Consider the following 20,783-nt stretch of genomic DNA (forward strand, 5'->3'; position numbering starts at 1 on the left):
TCAGTATTGTCAATAGGCCATGGCGGGGAATGGGTTTAAAATTCACGGAAGCCTGCCTTGCTTATACACATCCGCTCCCCTAAGCCACTTCAGTGGTGCTGCCATGGGCTCCAAAAGGAATTTCATTTCTTAAACTGAGTCCTAGTGAGACAGAAAAGTGACGCATCTCAGCTCATGTCAGTCCCAGAGGGAAACTGGTGACCTCCTTATGGCTGACGGGCTCAGATTTCCCCAGCACCGCTGGCTTGCTAGGAGGAAAGAGCCCCAGGTACAAGCACCTCCTGTCTAGAGGGTTCTCTGAGGTCCTGAGCCCTTCAGCCACTGGGACTGGCCATGCTGGCTCCTCGCCTTTCCTTTGCACAGGGATCTGTCATTCTGTTAATGATATTCACCAGCCCACGTTTTCTTATCTTCTTCTCTGGCTTCCTCGCTCCATCCCCTTTCTTATCACCGTGTAGTTCATGCTAAGAATTGTGAGTGCCATTTATGAAGTGTTTCCTGTGTGTAAGGCTCTGCACCAGGTACATGAATCTTTGACCAGGTGACCAAGAGAGCCTGTAAGGTGGGTACTGGTGCCCCCGGGGGCGGATGAGGAAAGTGAGGTCTGGAGGGGTGCAAGCTCACTAGGCTGGAGGGAGCCAGGATTCCAATGTGGGTGACGGACTTCAAAGCCCACCCGAGCACTTTAGGACTTTATCAGTTCCTCTTATTAATTAGCCCATGAACCTTCTCTGGGGAAGCGGGAAAATCTCAAAGCAAGTTCAACTGACAAGCAGAAGCTGATTACCTGATATTTATGCTTGATTAAATAGGAGCTAGGCTGCTTATGTGGTATGGTGTTCATGTGTAGTCAACTTTTCTATTTCAAGTCTCAGTACAGTTACATGTGGGAAATAATCATTGGTCCGCGTATGCAGGATTTCCCTGGGGACGGCATTAGGTTTCTCCTTGGATGCTGTATTAGGTAGGGTTCTCCAGAAGAACAGAACCTTAAAGTTAACACATAAAATGGACCACCACACATGGCAGCTAAGATAGGTGGGTGGCTGTTGCCTAGAAGGTTGTGGTGAGGATGGAGGGCCCCAGCCAGCACTGTGAGAACTTGGGCAGGGATGGGTTCCTGATGTCTGCCTGGACTTAACGGGAGATGGGGCACTTGACCGAGGGTTTCCATCTGTGTTACGACTTTGTGATACAAAATTCTATGAAAGGAGGGATAAAAAATAGATGCCTTCCAGAAAGCTATATGAACGTGTATTATTATTCATATACCAGAGTAGCTTGTAAAAATTAAGTTCCCTGCTTCATTTTTGTCTCCCATGATTATTAATCTCTAGCATACTGTCTCTTTCTGTGAATAATTTCTAAAAAAAAATAGAAGTCATATATCAGATTATCCATGTTGACCCCAGAAATACAAAGAAAATATTATTACTATTCAGCTATTCTTTTCTGCTTGCTAAAGCTTAGTATAAAATAAGAACTCTCTATTAATTTGGAAGACTTTCTTTTACTGAACTCTCAGATAAGGATTATTTTGTCATCTTTTGATGCAATCTGGATTTGCAGGTATATCTGAAATGTGTGTGCATTTGGCTGGAGCAGAATGTATCCATGCAGTAGAGGTTCTGAAATTTGCTAAGACACGAATTCTAAGTCCTGTGTGTATGTTGTTTTGTCGTATTGTTTTCGTCTGTTTGTTTTTCTTAATAGACCAGGCATTTGGAAAGACCTTAAGACCATGGGATCAGTGTCTCTCTTTATATTTTTCATCACACTGCTTGTTCTGGGTAGACAGGTAAGAAGTCTGTTTTTTCTCATATAACGTCTCTAAAGTGCTGTATTAATAACACTTTGCTGATGGGCATTGTCGCCCTTATTTACATGCAAACAAGTGTTGAGATATCGGCATCACCCTATCACCTAAGGGACGAGTGGGGAGTGCAAGGTGTGTGCTTGGATCTGGATAAAGAGGAGAGGTCTCTTATTTTTTTCCCTAAGAGGCAAACTTTGTGAACAGTAGAAATGCGAATCAGGGAACTTCTGTTAAGTCTCAAAATAAACATGTAGGTTTTGTAAGCCTACGAAAGAATTCCCTCAGATGCTAATTGGAAAAATGTCCCCTTGCCTAGGGTTTTCATCTGCATTTCAGAAAGCATGGCTGCTGCTTATCTGAAGTGGGTATTAAATACCTTTGCTGTCACTTGTAATTTTCCCTAGAAATATGGTCCCCTGTGCAGAAATTGTATTTTGTGATGCAAATGAAACTTCCTCCTCGGGCTCTGCACCTGCTTCTGGCCTCCCAATGGAGCCCGTGGGTGCAGGACTTCCAAGGACAATGTTCTTTCTCTGCCCGCAAACAAGGACAGTCACCCCAAGACTGAAGACCCATCCCATCCCAGGTGGCTGTGCTTCAACTAAAGTTTGTTTTCAGTTCTCTGATGGACAGTGTGAAACAACGAAGTGATTTATTTGGAAATAACCAAGGAGGAGGCAGTGCCAACTGAATTATGTGCACATCACTCAACAGTTACATTATCTGAGAGGCAATCCATCAACTTGGGAGTTTGGGGCTGGCTTCCATTTCTCCCCAGTAGGAATCTGTTAATAATTGAACAGTCAAGGCAGAGTCCAGATCTGTGACAGTCAGTCCAGCACCTGGGAACGCCGTCCCCTTCCATCTTGCTGGGTAGGGCAAGGGTCTTCCTTCCCTGAAGCCCACCATGCAGACTTTACCAATCTCAAGCCCACAGTGCAGCTCTTAACAATCTCCCTAGAGCAGTGCTAAGGTCCCGCTGCAGAGCTTAGAGGACCCCAGTCTCCCCCCGCCCTCCCCATCTCGGCCCCTGTCATGATGTCCCAGATGTTTGGTTCTGCGCTCCTTGGCTTGAGTTCTGACAGCCTGCATCTTTCAATTAACCCCTTAGACCATGTCCTGTTCTTTTTTCTTGGTTTCCTTTGTCGCTCTGGCTACCTGGCTTTCTCTACTGTTGGTCAGCTTTCTGCATTCACTCGTAGAGAAAGGGCACATCCTCCCTCTGGAAACCCGACAATGTGATGTGAAGGAACTGGGCTTCCTTGCAGGATGTCACCTAGAGGATCATTCCTCGGGACAGCATGGCCGTCCCTCTGCGGGGTCTACTGCTTTACGCTGTGGTCTCTCCTGCCAGCATCATCACTAGGATGCTTCACAGTAATACACTGTAATTACCTAGAATCAAACTGAATTCTCCCAACTTTGTTATTGATCACGAGGTAACACACAGGGCATGCCACTACACAAATGTTGAATCCCATGGCTGCTCACTGATCAGTTGCTCTCTCATTGATTTAAGGTAAATAATCAAAAGCATGCAATATTATGATGCAATATTACGATCGGGCATCAGTTTAACACAATAGTGTTGATTCCAGCCTTACGGGGAGCCATTCCTTTTTCATCACTAATGTGATGATAAGTAATATGTCCATCTTGAGACCTAGAGTTATGACTCCCTGCAGGAGTAATCATGTTCACAGTCCTTTAACCAGCACCCACCGAGGACATACTGAGAGGAGCCAGGAGGCTGACCATCGGTCCAGAATCATTAAGTGAACGGTTCTAAGGTCCCAAGTCTTCTGGGACAACAAGAACTGTGAAGTCTGTGATTTAGTGCTTCTGGACACCCTTCTGGAAACATGACTGTATTACAGACAAACAGCTGATACTTGAAGTAAGGTTTTCAAGTTTCAAAAGAATTCATGGCCTTAGAGTTATTTTATTTTCTGAATCTGTTTTAAAGGGGGTGGGTACAGCTCAGTGGTAGAGTGCATGCCTAGCATACACAAGGTCCTGGGTTCAATCCCCAGTACCTCCATTAAGAAAAAAAAAATTAAAACTAAATAAGTAAACCTAATTACCACCCCCCTAAGGGGAAAAAAACAATTTAAAGAATTGCACAGACATTTTGCAACTGATTTTCATTATCATTTGCCCTAAAGGCTCCCCTGCCCCATGAGTGTCCTTTCTGAAATGATGGCAGTGTCCTTGCTGTTGGAGAAAATTTCTGTGCTAAATATTGCTCTAAATATTTAAGAAGCCTTAATGAAAATGTAACACATATCCTAGACTACCACGCTCTGCAGTGAAATCTAGTTTCTGTAGAAATGCCAACTCAAGGGCCTCTTGAAAAAGAAAGATCCCCTACATTTCACCCAAGTTCAAAGGGCAGCACACGGCTGTCGAGGGTCTGTGTCCCAGGAGGGCTCACTCAGGATACGGAACCAGGCAGTCGAGTGGCCTGAGAGTGAAGCCAAGGTCGTTGTGTGCAAGAGTTGAGAATCCAAGAGAAAGCAGAATCACATGCCGCCTGCACCCTGGCCCGGGGACCACTTCTGTCCACGCAGAAAGATGTAAGCTCAGTTCCTCAGAACTAGACAGGGCTGTGCTGGGATGTGAAACACAGCAGTGAGGGTCGTCAGGGTCCCAGATGTGGTCTGGATGCCTCTTCCAGACTCTTCTTACTCTTTACCCATCAAGCCACAGCTGATGAAGAGCAAATTCAGCATCCCTGAGTGGGACATGGGCCCCTGGGAATTGGGGGAGCAGCGGCACACAGAATCTGAGAGATGGGGGAGATTTGAGGTCCAGGGGTCACGAAGCAGGGTGGCTGTTTGAGTAGAAGTGGCACAGAGTCCTTGAAGCTCTCAGGGGAGAGGGCATAGCTCAAGTGGTAGAGCACATGCTTAGCATACACAGGGTCCTGGGTTCAATCCCTGGTACCTCCTCTAAAAATAAATAAAACAAGTAAACCTAACTACTTCCCCCCCTAAAAAAAAACAGCAACAACAAAAAATAACAAAAAGAAAGTCCTTAAAGCTCTCCTCTTGAGCTCTTTCTTGCTCTGAGTCACGGTCACAGAGGCAGCGCCTTTCCCTGGATCTCTTCACACAGCCTCCCCTGGGTCTGGGTCAGACCCTCCTCTCCTTTCTCTTACAAGGACACCGTCGTCAGAATTACAGCCCACCCTAGATCCAGGATGATCCCATCCTGAGATCCTTGAGTTAATTACATCTGCTACTGGGGGTTGGAACTTCAAACTATCTTTTGGGGACATGATTAAATCCACTACAGCTGGTTTGGGATAAACATTTGTCTTCCTTCGGGGGACTCCACGTGAGTTTCTGAGGTAGCTGTACATCAAGGAGAGGGCTCTACAGCAGACTGCACTGGCTGGAGAGATAAGAGGTGAAGATCTGGCGGAGTGTCCCATTCAGTCCAATGTGGCTGGTCCCAAAGTGCTCTGATTCCTTCGGTAGGAGACTTGCAGGACGCTTGCAGGGGATGGTGCACTTGGGAGACCTCAGCCACTCAGCATGGCTTATGGAAAGCTTTCAGACTTACACTACACGAATTCGGCTTGTTGCCTGCCTTAGCGGGCTCCTTGGTTTCATCACATGTTTCATTTTTGTCTGATCTTCAGTGCATACCTGTGTCTTCTCAGTGCCTCACCATAGATTGCTTCTGTCATTTTAGTTTAACCAGCCACACCACTTTGATTTATCCAAAAAAAAAATCCAGATAAATAATCTATTATCCAAGTGAGAGGCCTTTTCTAGTAAGAGCACAGCATGATTTCCATAAATACAGAATGTGGAAAATGTGGCATTAATGTAAAATTTTAATATAGGCAGACTTTAAAAATAACTCTTTTGTAATTTTTTTTAAAAATGTCTTGTTATATGAGCTAAAAATAAATGCCTTTCAGAGTAACAGGAGTAATTTTTGAGTATATCATACGTAGTTTGAATCAAACCTAATCAGGGAATGATAATTGTTTTTTCAGGTTTCGCAATGTGAATTTTTTTTAATGGCCATCAGTGCATGCAAAGCCATTTATGTGTGTTTTGCTTTGTTTTGCGCTGTCATTGGTATAACTCATCAAACCAATCAAACAAACTCCCTGCATTTAGTTCTTCTTTGCATTTATTTGTCAATAACTTACTATCTGTTCTGAAATACACCCTCTCTATTCACCCCTTCTGTTACAGGAAGATTCATTCAAGGCAATTTCATTATATTAAATTACATACATCATAGCAGGCACAGAATGATGCCAAACCAAAGAGACCCTGTGATGGTAAATGGGCCTTTCTATTTTTCCAATGTTAATAACAGCTAGTTTTTTTAAACACTGAATTTTAATACATCATAAAGCTTGAACACATACATTTTTACTAGCAGGCACCATCTTAATTAAATGATACCAAAATGAACTGTTGTCTAAATATAATGTCATTCTCTCAGTATAATGCAATCCCAAATGAAAAAACATACTTTTCAATGAAGACGTAATTATATAATTTGTGGTAGTGGAAAACTGATTTTCAGATATTAAAGGCAAAGTGCCACAAATGACACTATTATTTTTAAATGCAAATCATGAAACAATGCACTCTCTCTGCTAATGTGCTTTCTATTTTTCATTTATTCATTATTTATATTCTATCACGCCTCTTTTCAAAAATTAATTCAAGCCACCACTTATTAACATAACTATGTAAGAAGTTTTCCTGTTGTTTTTGCTTTCAAGCTTCCAGGATAGCTATTTTCTCTGTTTCTGAGGCTGGTTCTTTCTCTAATTTGCATTTTGCAAATCCATGTTACAGGGTGAATGAGAGAGATCTGGGGGGAACAGAGGGCTTGGCAGGGAGGGTGACAATTCTGTTTGGGGGGGGGGTTCTTTTTTAGGTTTTATTTCATTCTTTTTATTTACTCTTTAAAACCTCCACTCTCTGGCAGGACACGATGCCTATTGTTTCTTTACCTCTGTGTCCTCTTGTAACAGAATGAATATTACTGTAGGTTAGACTTCTTATGGAAGAACAAGTTCAAAAAAGAGCGGGAGGAGATAGAAACCATGGAGAACTTGAACCGCGTGCTGCTGGAGAATGTGCTCCCTGCGCACGTGGCTGAGCACTTCCTGGCCCGGAGCCTGAAGAATGAGGTCAGAGAGGCGCAGTGGGTGGGGAGGGGCGGGGCCGACAAGGGGGGCGGGGCCAGTGGAAGGGAGAGGCGGGGCTGGTAGAGGGGCGGGGCAAGTGGAGAGGCGGGGCCGAGGAGGGCCTGGGGTCGGTGGGGAGGGGCTGTGACCAGGGAAGGGCGTGGGCTGGGTGGGGCGGAGGCTGAGGGCAGTGACCCAGAGGCCTGTGGCACTTTAAACACCTCGATGTTAAAAATGTCCGACATCGGCCTGAATGGGTCCGTCTGCAGGAGGACATTGATTGGCCGCATAGACATCAGAAGAAAATGCGAGTTAGAAGGGCCTCTGAACCTCTAACCATGAAGCTGATTCACTCTTCCTAGTTTTTCTTCCCCATCATGTAAAGTTCCGAATGCAGCATTTGAGGCACTGGGGTTCCAGATATGTTCCCAAATTGGCCACCGCCCTCTACCTGGTGTGAGAAGACGGCTCCTTAGCAGCAGGCCATCGAAGCCAAAGAGGCAGAATGACACCATGCATCCCCACCCCCACCGTTTCACTGCTCACCACCTCCCTGAGAGCCTTTTAAGGGTCTTAGAAATTCAGAGATAGGAGAGGGACAGAATTTAGGAGCTAGCCACACGAGAGCATATCAAATGAATGGATGGAAATGGGAATTTCACAGAGCATCTGAAAGAATGGATATTTAACTAGAGTTGGAAAGTTTAGCATGTCGATTCGATGTTGAAATGGCTTATGAAATGTCAAGAGTTTTCTTTAATGTTACTAAATTACAAGAGTCAGCAGATGTATCTACAGTGCGACTGTGTTCATTTAAGAAACGCGTCTTTGAACATCCCTTGAGTGAAAGACCTGTGTTTGGTACTGTGGAGTTTCAGAGGTGGGTGAGGTGCAGCCTGTGTTCTCAGGAAATGTTCACTGAGGATGGCAAGTGCATGAGGGACCCAGAACTCATTAATAGATACGCTTAACCTTGATTACTCTGATGTACAAAGCAGCCTCGAGCGAGAAGGCTTGCAACAGTATTTTTCTGTAGCAGTTGGCATTAGGCATTTTTCTGTAAAGTTGGCATTAGTAGAAAGTGCCAGGTGAACTGTGAGGGGCTGGACATTATCACTCTGGTCTCCCTGGGAGCCAGTCCAGGGGCCCCAGCCGGTCTGTCTGTGGCCTGTTCACTTCCCTGTTTCTTTTCCTGGGGTTTTCTGCGTTCTGTACCTTATTCAGCAACTTACCTGCTGGTCCCAGATGAAGAAGTCACTGCATCTATTAGGAAGGAGCCATCTGTTTTCATTAGCAAAATAAGAGCTTCTCTGTGTCTATATGTCTAGCTGTCAGTTCGGTTTGTAAGTTCACCAGGTGCCTAATGCTGCCCCTGCCCTGTGGTCAGGCTGGTGTGGACCTGGATACGAGATGAACAGGACAAGAAGGCCACATCCCCAGGAGAGGGCAGGAATCCTGTCTTCTCCAAAGGCTCTGGCTGTGTACGTGCAGGAGTCCAGAAGGGCCCCCACCGTAAGCAGGTGACTTCCGAACCTGAAAAGAAGGTGCTGGAAACTAGGGAGATTGGGGAGGAGGAGGAAAAGACCATTCCAGGCTGCAAGGGGCTGCTTCTGTCCAGATGCCGAGAAAGCATCTTGTTCGAGACCTTGAAAGGCCCCGCATTCAGCCATTCAGGACTTGCCAGCCTCCCCTGCCCACTCCTGACATCTCCCTTCGCCAGACCAGGGAAATCTCTGTTTCTCTCTGTTCTTTCCTTTTTGCTTGACTTACTCTAAGCAGGCATCTGAACACTGTTGCCCCCTGGGAAATCATACGGAAAGGCAGGTAGGATGGAAAGTAAAACCTAGAGGTGGACAGCATGGGTGCGAATCCTCATCCCAGCATTTTCTGCCGTGGAAACTGGGGCCGCTGCGTCCCGGCATGAGCCCCACCTCCACCTCCGTCAGAGGAGAACTGTGCCTTTCTTTGTGCAATTCTTAGGTGGAGTGTGGGACATTGACATGGTGCTGTCACACCAAGTGTCGCTCCAGCAGAGGCAGGCATTTGACAGGGCGGGACCCAGAGTCTTAGGTCCACGTGGGTGGGACACACTTGGCAGGGAGCTTAGCCCCAAAGCACCCAGGACTCATCCGCTTACTGAGTGGCCCTACTGTGCACCAGGCCAGTGACCTTTATGCCACTAACACAACTCTTGGGTGCCCCAAGGCGGAGGTGACCATTCCTTCCAAGTTCCCTCATCAGTGATGCTATTTTAATAATTAAAACACAAGCACAGCATCTCCTACAGCCTCCACCACCCAGTGGGCTCCCGCCACCACCCAGATGGCTACAGAGTGGGGGCAGGGCTGCGCAGCGGGTTTGCAGCCTGGACCAGGCTCCACCTCGCTGCTCGCTCGGGCAGTTGGGGAACTTTTCTGGGACAGAGTAGGAATCAGCACATTTTGATGAAACCAGCTCTGTACTCTGTTGCCTCATTTGTCAGATAAAAGAGGCGAATTCCTTGGGGGCCTGGTGCATGACCACATCACGCCTGTGTGTGCACGTGACCCTGACTTTAGGCACTAAACTGACTCCCGCCGCAGACATCAGCACCATTCACCGGGCTCCCAGCTGTGGCTCGTGAAGATGGCTTGTTCCTTCATTCAGGAAACACACCCCTGACCCAGGCAGCCTGCTGCTCTGCAGAAAAATGGACAGGGGCTCAGTTTCAAAGCTTTTCATACTCTTATTGCCTCAAACAGCTCCAGGTTCCCTAACAGCACACTAGGGGTCTCCGGTCTTGCTCAGGGTCCCTCGACTCCCTGGGCAGCGTTAGGTTTGCATTCTCTAGCTGCTGCCCTGACATCGCTCGGGAGGGGAGAGCAACACACGCTGATCCTTCCACTGGAGGCATCAGACCCGTGAGACCCTCCTTCAAGTGATGTCTTCATTCTGCACAGCCGTGGGCTGCAGACGACACAGAGCTCCCCTGAGCTGTGACTTGCCATATTTTACTGCCAGTTTTTGTTGGTCGGGTGAAATATTTGGGAGTTGGGAAGTGGGGAGCTACTCAAGCAGCCACTGCAAATGTTGGGGATTGAAAAATGATGGGGCAGCACCGCTGTCTGCCCCAAGGCCCTGCGTGCTCAGCAGGGCAGCGTTGCCCTCCAGGTGCTGAAGAGCACGCAGGTCCTGAAGGAGATGCTGTCGCTCCGATCCTCGTGGGGAAGTCCTGGCTGCAGCAGAGAGCCCATCACAGAGGGCCTAGGGGGAGAGTCACTAGCCCCCTGCCTCAAGGGTCTGAGAGCTCCCACCGTGAGTCTCAGAAGGGAGGGTTTTATTTCTGCTTTGGTTTTTATTTTCCCCAAAATACTTATGACAAGGTTATTATAAAGAGACTCCTTTGAGTGCATAGCAAACTCCTGTCCCATCCCTCTGGCTTCCCGACGGGCTGGCTGCCTAATTTCTGTCTCGGTCGCCCCTTCCTGTCCACGGTGGGCTTGGTCCCTGGGCAGAAGAACCCTCTTCCCTGACCCAGTGATCCCAGGCCAGGCAGGCTGAAGGTTTTGCCTCCTGAAGCTAAAAGGTGCTGAGGTCTCTCCCGCAGCGTCAGAGCCAAATAGATGTGCCCAACTCTCTCTCCTCCCCCTACCCCACCCCCCTAAGGCTTCCTGGAGGGGAAGTTCTACTTACTGTTGAACGTGCAGTCCCTGGAGTGGGACCATTCCTGGAGGAGTCCAGACCCAAACTGGGTGTGGCAGAGTACAACCGATGCTGGGGACAACAGAGGTCCTTACACCTAGGGGTGGGGCTTCGCCAATAAAGGGATGCCTGAGGCACCCATGAAAGTGCCCTTCCTGGGCCCTCGCCGGCCTTCCTCACCTGCTGGGCCCCTCTTGGCAGCTGAGAGCAAAGCTCTTGTCCCAGGCCCAGCACTTCCTAGCGGTGGGACCTCAGGCCCCATCCTCACAAAGGCTGTAACAATTTTAAAAGCAGTAATTCACTCAAAAGTCTTAAGAGCAGTGAGTTCCTGGCATGCGGTAAACACTCAGTTTTAGTTATCGTTTGAACAAGTGTCCCAGACTTCCGCAAAACTTGAGAATCACTGCGCCCTGGAATTTGTCAGTAGCTGTCAAGGAAGACATCTTCCCACCAGATTTCAGGGCCTGAGCAGAGTGGACAGCCAAGGACATAATCATTTTGCCCCGTATCTGCACCCGCCAGCACCCACCGCCTCAGCTCCTTGTCCGTGGGGCAGGCTGAGTTCTCACCACTTCTGAATGTAGAGACCAGACCAGGGTTATTTTTAGAGCATGTGGTAGACAGGGTCTCAGCTTTCAGTCCCCCAGTAAAGGTGAACGTTCTGTGGTTTTCTGGAACACTCCTTGGAAACGTGACACATGACCTCAGGCAGGACCCACCTTTAACAAAGAGCCTTCTGGTGTGTCCTCTTGATTCCCCTGCCCTCTGCAGGCACATACAGAGGAAACTCGTTTCCCTTCAGAAGTAGGAAGGGAAGAATGATTTGATCACAATAATTCCAGAAAGATATTTATTTTGATTTAAAGGTGTTCACTACGCCTGTGTTCCGGGCCTGTGGGCAGAGAGCTGCTGCTGTTTGCAGGTGCCTTTCTTCCTGCCCCAGGGCATTTGTTTTACTCAAAACTTTCTCAAGCTTCTCCATCAGCGGCTGAGCATCCTGGCCAGGTCCAGGCCCACAGGCCATTCCCGCCCCGGGGCCAGAGCTCTGTGCGCCCAGATGGCGCCTGCTGGTTTACAAAGCCTGCTCCCAGGACTGCTGTGTCCTGGCAGAAATGTGTCTGAGAGGCCCCTTGAGCATACATCCAAGCTAGCTCTCATCACTTGTTGAAAAGACTGTGTTGTGTCACCACTGGTCCTTTGGCTGAGTCCCCAGGGGAAAGGATTGTGTGTGATTTGGAGCCAGGCAGCCTCATTCCGGGAGAGCTGAGGCTTGATCAGAACAAGACGCAGATGTCACTGGGGTCCGGGGGAAGTCCAAAACAGTTCCCCTTCCCAGCGAACCCTCCCACCCCCAGCACCCAGGTGGGTCCCTTAACCCATTCCTTATAGAGCCAGGCTAGAGCACCATGGGTCTTAAGAGATGCTTTAATGCTTTCTAATTATCTGACTCCCCTGAATAAACTAGGCATTGGCTGACAACTGGGGATGGGGTGCCCAGCAGTTAGCACCCAGGCCACCTGGGGGCAGTATGACAGGTGGGAACGCCTCCTCACTATGGCCTGAGTCAGCAAGAGAAAGCGCTGGCCCTGGAGTTTGGAGCCCTGAGCACTGGCGGTGGTTCTGGCAGTTTCCTAGGGCACACAGAGCAGACATCTCCACGGCTGGAGTCAGCAGCGCTCATCACACTTTGTTCTCCTGTTCTCTTATCTGCTCTCTCTCTCCAGCTAAAGTGTAAGCTCTTTAAGGCAGGGCTTGAATTGTCCTCTGTGTCCCTGACACCTGGTGTGAAGCCTGGCACGCGGCAGTTGCTCGTGGTGGGGGGTGGGGCTTTGTGGGTCAGCCTGTGACCCCAAGAGACAGTAGGTCTCATATTCCCAAGGTGGCGCACAACAGCGTGCAGAATTTACAGATGCAAGCACTGTGCAAGTCTCAGCCCTTCGCTCTCAGAGACACGAGAGCCAGGAGGGTAGAGGCTGGAAGGTGGATTTTGGACAGAATGTAGTGAGAGGTAGCCTGCATCTAGCAGGACTGTGGGGAGTCACCCCTTCACCTCTGACCTCGTAAATGGACCAGACCTGCTTAGCTTGGGATGTGTACCTTGCACCTTGGATCCCTGTGTAGTCCTAGGGAATCAGCTCCATCTGGGGGACACAGATGACAGGCAGCTCCTGACAGGTGGGAGATGCAGGGGGCGGGGGCTGATTGAAGGTCCAGGACAAGAGAGTTGGGGGCTGCAGGAGGGGATGTAATGGGACTGTGAGGGTTTTAGAGGGCAAAGCACACCGAATGTTCCCAGGGATTGAGCAAGAGAGAGAGAGTTGGCATGGGGTCATTTTAAATACTGTGTTGCAAAGCTGCTTGGAGAGGTGAATGGGCCACAGCAGAGAAGCTACAAGACTAACCAGAGAGCTGGGGGCAGAGAGAGAGGTCACGAGTAGGCGGGGAGTGCATCGTCCACATCAGGGGAACCTCAGCCAGAAATCCTGGGATGGGGGGAATGACAAGGAGTCTTCAGTCACCCAGGAAATTGTTCACCAGAGTTAGGTTCCCAGGGAACATGATGCAGTTAATGGGACACTTCCCTCCTCCAACAGACACTTCCTTCTTCCTCTGTTCTCCACCCCTGGGTGCTTTGGAAAACCTGGCCAATGAGCTGGGGAGGGTCAGGGTGGAAGCATGAGGAGGAGAGAGAGTAGAAGCCAACCCTGCCCCTCCCACCCTGCAGACACCCCCCCCCCACCGCAGGCCCACGCTGGGGAGGTCGAGGGCCAGACATTCAGTCGGGATCTGATTTTTGACTTCTTGTTGGACTAGACACTTAAATTATTGACGAGGGGACTCATATTACCCATGAAGAACAAGAAGTGTCATGACGGTGTTCCAAGTTTTCATCCAGAGTTGGGGAAAAACTAGTCCCACTCAATAAACTGAAAAGGACAGTGGGCACAGAAATGCAGTTGCTTAGTGATTGTTCTTCCATTACTTGAGCTCTTTGGGCAGAATGGTTACATGTGAGTGAATGTTGAATGCCGTCTAAGCTTCCTTCCAGTTCCAAAGCTCATCAATGCTTCCTGGCAGCTGTGTGCTGGATGAGAGTCACCTGTGCACTGGATGAAGGTCACCTGTGCTAGACCCTGAATTCCAAACTCTCCTCAAAGGCTTCCCACCTGCCCTGCCCCCACCCTCAGATCCTCTAGAAGTAGAAAAGAAGCTCAGGTCATCAACCAATCAGCTTGTGGTCCTCTCTGGCCCCAAGCCCAACCCGAAGACCTGAGGGAACCTCACATGAGTTTATTTAGGGTAGGGCTCTAAGCCCTGCAGGTTTCATTGGCTCTAATGAATTTGTAAAGCTTCCTATTTGTGAGGTTCCCCTGATTCTCAAGTGCAGTCTTGTGGAATACCAGAGCCAGGGACCAGGGGCTCAGAGATCCCCACTCACCCTTGGTGTTTCTCTGAGGGTTTGCAGCCTGCAGTCCGAGCCCCCAGCAGCGCTTGGAGCCTGCAGAGTGCCAGACCAGGACTCCAGAGGTTAGTCCTGGCCCCTCAGCCAACAGGAGACTTGGTGTGTCTTCTAACTCCCCTGAACTTCCATTTCCTCGTTTGTCCTGTGGTTCTTAATGAAGGCTGCACAGCAGGATAACCCATGGAGCATCTCAAAAAGCTGCCCAGGCTTGGAGCCCACACCAGGGGCAGGGTTCAGCTGGTCACTGGGGAGGCCTGGGTCGCATTTCCTTGAAAGCCCCACTGGTGACTCTCCCAGGCATTCTTATTTGAAGATCATGGAAAGAGATGATGCATCAGACCCCTTTCAGTGTCAACAACCTAGGTGTTCTGGGGCAGGAGTTCAGAGGACAATGCGAGAGTGTCAACCTGAAGATGTTTGACTGGACTTGAACCCCAGGTGGTTAAAACCAGCCCGCATGTCCAAACTGCCAGTTCAGTCTTGCGTTTCATTATCTCCTCTCCAGACATTCTTGACGACCCCAGGGGAAAGGAGAAGGGCAAAGTGACATGACCTGCAAGTGAATCTAGGCCCCCGTTGCCCTAAATCCAGGCAGCACATCTCTGCTCATCTAGGAGACGCAGGGTGCTCTGTCAAGTGCAGCATCTGTGAAAGTGAACTCTGCAGTCAGATGGGATAACTGCGACCTTGGGCGAGTAACGCGACTGCTCTGTGCCTAGTTTCCCTGTCTGCAGATTGAGAATAAAAGGAAAGGCTTGCCGTCAGGGGCAAGTTAGTGCTTGGAGAGTGCTGGGAAGCGTGCATGTCCTGCCATGCAGCGGGCACTCACGCAGGGCTGGTGATTTTCGTGTGTGTTCTGGACATCATCACCGTTCCCCAGAGGGTCCCTCCGGCTGACGTCAGCAGACACTGGGGAAATGCAGGGAACAGCATATATATATCCTTGCCTTCTTTTCATTAAGAATAGGGAAGTCACTGGCATTCATGCTACTCCTGTGAAACTGGCATTTTTAACTAGAACAGGCTTCTAGGATTTTCTGTCTCCCCTGTTGCGCTGCCACCCTGGCTTAGCCAGTGTCACTGGAACCTAAACTTGGCAATGACACGTGCCACCAGCTGTTTTCACAGGAGATGAGCATTCACAAAGACAATGTTTCAGAGAGAGGAAGTGCAGGTCTGCACAGAGAGCCAGCTCACCCACGCTGACAGCAGCGTAGAAAAGGAAGACCTTGATTGTATTGCTCATGTGTCTTATACCGACAATGAGGCAGAGGCAGAGGCAGAAGGCGTCACAGGCTGGCTGGCCCTGAGAACAGGAGGAAGATGAGTCTAGCTTTTCCAGGAAGTAGTCGTGACCTGCCATGGGTCGCTGTGTGTTGAGACCTCGGTGGAGGAAGGATGGTTCTTCTGAGAGGGCATCACACCTCGGAGTGTGGTGCTTGGAGTGCAGTGCAGTGCTCGCTCCCTGCCAAGGGATTCTTCTCAGTGCCCTGGAGAGCAGAGCACACGGGTCACATTCACGCAGGGTGGATGCCCTCACTCTGCCCAGCACACAGGAAGCGCCAGTCACTAGCGTTCTTTCGTCCACTCAGAGGTCGCCATCCTGTTTAGCAGAACTGTCCCCCCTTTCCTGGTAGGGGGGGCCTTTCCCAGGTGTCTGGCACCCACATTGGCACCTGGCCACTCCGCCCATGTCAGACCATGCGAGGGCCCCAAGGAGCCAGCACCCATGGGAGAGCAGACCCCCACGCCCACATGGCCACCCTTCCTTTCTGAAATCTCCACTGAACTTGAAGGTTTCACTGTATGTTGGGAAAATCATGGAAACACCATTTCAGTTATGGACACTGTAATTTTACTCATGCCTATGGACGAAGAGCCGTGTGCCTCTTTCTTTTTAAAAACAAAAGGATATCCTGAGCATTATTATTGGTGTCTAATACGATGTGGGTAAGTAGTCTGAGGAATTTCACTAGGTCTTACATCCAGAGGAAGCTCTGATTCAGAAGGATACTTGCACCCCAGTGCTCATGGCAGCGGTGTTTACAACAGCCAAGACATGGAAACAGCCTAAGTGTCCATCGACAGATGGCTGCATAAGGAAGTAGTGGTGTATTTACAATGGAATACTACTCAGCCATGCAAAAGTAAAAGAATGCCATGTGCAGCCAGAAATTTCTGTAAGCCAGAAAGAGAAAGAAAAGTGCTATGTACCACTTATATGTGGAATCAAAAAAGAAAAAAGAGGACACAAATGAACTTATTTACAAAACAGAGACAGACTCACAGATGTAGAAAACAGACTTTTGGTTACCAGGAAAGTGGGAAGGGATACCTTGGGAGTTTAGGATTTGTAGATACTAACTACTAGATATAAAGTGGAGAAACAAGGTTCTACCGTACAGCACAGGGAACTATATTCAATGCCTTGTAATGGCCTATAATGGGAAAGAATATGAAAAGGAATATATATATATATACACATGTATATAAATAATCAGTGTGATCTACACCAGAAATTAACACCACATTGTTAAATCAACTATACTTCAATTTTTAAAAAAAGAAATAACTTGGTGGGTTTTAGCCGCTCCTTTCAGCAGACACTAAAAAGGAAAATTCATGAAGCCTTCACTCCAAAAGCTGTAGCCATAAAGAGTCACTTCAGTACAGTAGTTGGGGTGTCATTTGCTGAAGCCAGGAGCCTTTGGTCTCCTGTGATTGTCTGAGGGAAGGAAGAAGAGAGGTTTACGTGCAGGGGCGCCTCCTACTAACAGGTGGAAACGGGAAGTGCAGGGTGCGGGTTCTGAGCCCGCACCCCGCTCGCTGGAAGCCTTGACCTGTGATCAGTGGCTGGTGTCTAGAATGGCCTGGGACTGCGGTGGGGCCGGGGGACTGGGCCCTGGCTGACTCCTTTACCAGCCCTAAGTTAAGGAAACTCTTGGATGAAGAGCCTGTGTGTTGAAAAGTTTCCTGGTGCTCAGCTCTCCTCTCCCCCCGGCAGGAGTTATACCACCAGTCCTACGACTGCGTCTGCGTCATGTTCGCCTCTATTCCGGATTTCAAAGAGTTCTATACGGAGTCAGACGTGAACAAGGAGGGCTTGGAATGTCTCCGGCTCCTCAACGAGATCATCGCTGACTTTGATGATGTAGGTACTTCAGAGTTACCCTTGATGGGCGGGGGGAAGCCCCAGGCCCACATGCTGGCATTCCTGTGGGCTGGCAAGCCTGAAGTTAGCCCAGTATCCTGGAATATCTTAAACTTGCCTTTTGGCCTAATCTCTGGTGTTGGGCATTAAAGCTTTTTGCTGTGTTCAGGTCACTGAGTCGTTGGGGTGAGGCAAACACATACTATTTTTAAAGCTAGCATGAGTGCTAGGAACAACTACCAACATCCGGTCAATAAATATCTACCCAGTGTGCACATGGATTTTCTTGAAAGGCTTGAAGTCCAAGGAAAATACTCGCTCATCTCTTTATATGTAAAAAGATAATGAATATATTTATCACAGTAGATTATTGGCATGTCTGTCAGATATCAACCTAAAGGGGGCGTGGGTGGCATCCTTTATTATTGAAAACCAATAGGCATGGGGTGAAATGTATTTTAGAAGGGACAAAATGAATGTTTTAGATTCTGAAATAGATGTCATTTCTCAGTGTTCAATTTTCTGCCTACAAAGGCAACAGCGCATTTCGTGTTCTAGTAAGAACAAACAGACCTCTCTCTGGTTTTGAGGATGTTGCTACCACACCATTCTTAACAATATTGTGCAAATATAGGAAAATTGACATCCGTGAACATAGCTTCATCGTGATTCGTGGAACTTTGAAATACAGTGATGAAACTGCGTCATATGATGGTTTCAGGCCAACCTTCTAAATGTCTTGTGGGACCTGTGCATTTCTCACTGCTGCTGTCGCCATGAGGTTAACTCAAGGCTCTTGGTGAAGTAATGACACTAGACATTTCCACTCGTATGCCCCGTTCATAGTGGAAAACGGTGGCACGTTTGCTCCAGCTGCCGCTCAGTAGAATAAATGTTCTCCAGTACCAGGGGGTGAGTGACAGTGTTTGTTCAGGTTGGCCTGGCTCAGGGACGTGTGACAGTGGGCTTTATCACCTATCTTAGATTCTCTAACGTGTGATCTGGAAAGAATCTCCTCTGAGAGCCAGGTACCAAGGAAGGGTCAGGAAGATGCTCCCAGCCTTCTGTTAATGCCATTCTTCTCCTGAGCAGACACAGAATCTTTCAGAGTTTCCCTCATGTGTTCTCCCACCCAGTCTTTCTCTTCCCTACGGCTTCTATTTTGACCTTTTCTCCGTCCCCTAACGAAGTGGATGGGGAGGAGCCCAGTAGGAAGCTGGTTACTGATGCCAGAAACTGGGACAAAGGTTATTAGGGTGAGGGCTGGTGGGGGAAGCCACTCTAGATCTCTGTTCCTTCCACTCCCAGTTTCCAGAGAGCGAAAGCCAGTCCTCAGCACTGCAGTTGGGCGTACATTACCGTCACCATGCAAGGAAGACCCCACTCACTGAATCCTGCTTTTATATTTAGGCCTTTCAGACACAGAGGGGGAGATTTATTTGTGGTCATTATCACCCACATCATCATTTATCCTATTTCCTTCAGTAGCAAATTCTGAAAGGTAATTCATGTGAATTAGAAGCAAATCATTGTACCGCAGTTCCTTCCAAGGACACGCTCTTTGTGAAGTGCGTGAAGTGCTCTTTCCCAGTGAAGCCCAAGGTCGAAGGGTGAATAGGCGTGTCAGGTTCACACTACTGTGAAACTGGAATTTGGGAACGCCTCTAGAACGTGCGTGGCCTTGGGTCGGCACCCGGTGGAGTAACCAGATGATTGTCATTGCTTCCCAGCTGCTGTCCAAGCCGAAGTTCAGCGGAGTTGAGAAGATCAAGACCATCGGCAGCACGTACATGGCAGCGACGGGTCTGAGCGCCGTGCCCAGCCAGGAGCACGCCCAGGTACAGACAGCGGCCCGCGCCTGAGCCCCGGCCCCGCACACAGGGCGCCTGAGCCACAGCCAGAACCGTCAGGCAGGCAGCGAGTGACCCACCAACTGTGTCGCAGGCACGAGCTCAGCCTCAGGGATTAAGGGCTCATGAGAAAAGATGAGAATCCGGGAGGCTTCCGAGGGTCTGTTCGCAGAGCTCCTTTCTCTGGCGGACAAGGTGGCAAAAACCAGCCAATCCCATAGCTGCTCGACACCAGATAAATACACAGGAAAGTCGCTTAGAGCTGTTTACATAAAGGTGACTCGTTACAGGGGGGCTCCTTGTCTTCTGATTTAAAGCAGTGTGGTCGGAAAACAAGCTGACCACCTCGAAATTTGGTTGAAAAGGAAATTTGGAGAAAATTGAGCATCACCTAGGGCTTTTGAGGATTTTGTGTCAGGTTGTGTTCTGTTTCTGAGTGTGTGGGTGGGTGTATGCTTGGGAACTCGTGGGTCAACAAACAAGACGTGCCTTTCCCCTCAGGACGGTGGGCTCCCTGCCCGGCACCCGCTCGCCTCCCGTGGGGCTGAGGCGGTGGGCGCCGCACAGAGGAACAGAACTTTCCAGAGCACAGCTTGCTGTAGGCAGGTGGAGTCCCCCAAAGGGAGGACGAGCTCAGCCCCCACGTGCCCAGCTTGCCCCCCACCCCCACCGCCCACGGCGGGGCAGCAGCTTGCTCCAACAGGGCCGCCCCTCCACGAAGGTCAGGAGACCGTCCTCTTCCCTCTTAATATTCTGGGCCAGAGGCTGGGCCGGGAGACATCCGCGTCACAGTTAACACAGGTATTTTCCCAAGTGAACAGGGTAATATGTATTCCATGTCCTCTCCTCAGGCGTTCGCTCCCAGATTATTATTTTTTCTTTTTTTTTAATTTTATTTTTTATTGAAGTGTAGTTGATGTACAGTGTTAGTTTCAGGTGTACAGCAAAGCGATTCAGCTGAACATACACATACATTTATACATACATATATTTTCAGATTCTTTACTATTATAGTTTATTTCGAGACATTGAATATAGTTCCCTGTGCTCTACAGCAGGTCCTCGTTATCTGTTTTATATATAGTAGTGTGTATCTGTTTATCCCAGACTCAATGATTATTTTTCAATGCACTACTTCAGGGATAAAGAGAAGAAACAGGCAGTAAGGTAAACCTGGGAAGAACCCATCTCAGGCCCTAAGCAGCTCCCTTAAGCGGGCGCCCCTGTTTACGTGGGGTTGTGTATCTTTAAGGGTTGGGTTTTTATTGCCAGAATGTTAAAGTGTTGAAAAACTGCTGGGAATTTGTAAAATAAAGATATTAAAATGCACAACATTATTTTAATTTCAAATATCTTATTTAGACTCCAAGCAGAACTAATTCTGTTTTTACTTTCCTGGCTTTAGTAGAGGAAAACATACTTTTCAACACCTTAAATAATCTGGAAAAAATTATCCGTTAAAAGAGTAACATAAAATTATGTGTACAGGGAGGGACGTATCTTCTGTTGCCTCGGGCTCTCAGATGCTCAGCACAGCCCTGTCAGAACCCGGTTCAAGAGTCGGCCCAGGGCCGTACTAAACCCCGCAGGCTGGACAGCTTAAACAACAGAGATTGGTTTTGTCAGAGCTCCGGAGCTGGAGGTCCCGGATCGGA

The 20,783-nt window shown here is 48.7% G+C and overlaps 1 protein-coding gene across 1 annotated transcript in view; it reads left to right on the plus strand.

Annotated features, from left to right (window-relative positions):
- ADCY2 (adenylate cyclase 2) overlaps positions 1-20,783 on the plus strand; it is a 378,985-nt gene that overhangs the window by 339,317 nt on the left and 18,885 nt on the right. The window contains exons 19-22 of the mRNA XM_074356066.1: positions 1,714-1,798; positions 6,828-6,986; positions 17,132-17,278; positions 19,009-19,116. Of these exons, the coding sequence (XP_074212167.1) occupies positions 1,714-1,798; positions 6,828-6,986; positions 17,132-17,278; positions 19,009-19,116 (499 nt within the window). The remainder of the gene's footprint in view (positions 1-1,713; positions 1,799-6,827; positions 6,987-17,131; positions 17,279-19,008; positions 19,117-20,783) is intronic.

The sequence above is a fragment of the Camelus bactrianus genome, chromosome 3 (genome assembly GCF_048773025.1).
Source record: "Camelus bactrianus isolate YW-2024 breed Bactrian camel chromosome 3, ASM4877302v1, whole genome shotgun sequence".
In the NCBI taxonomy this organism is placed as follows: domain Eukaryota; kingdom Metazoa; phylum Chordata; class Mammalia; order Artiodactyla; family Camelidae; genus Camelus; species Camelus bactrianus.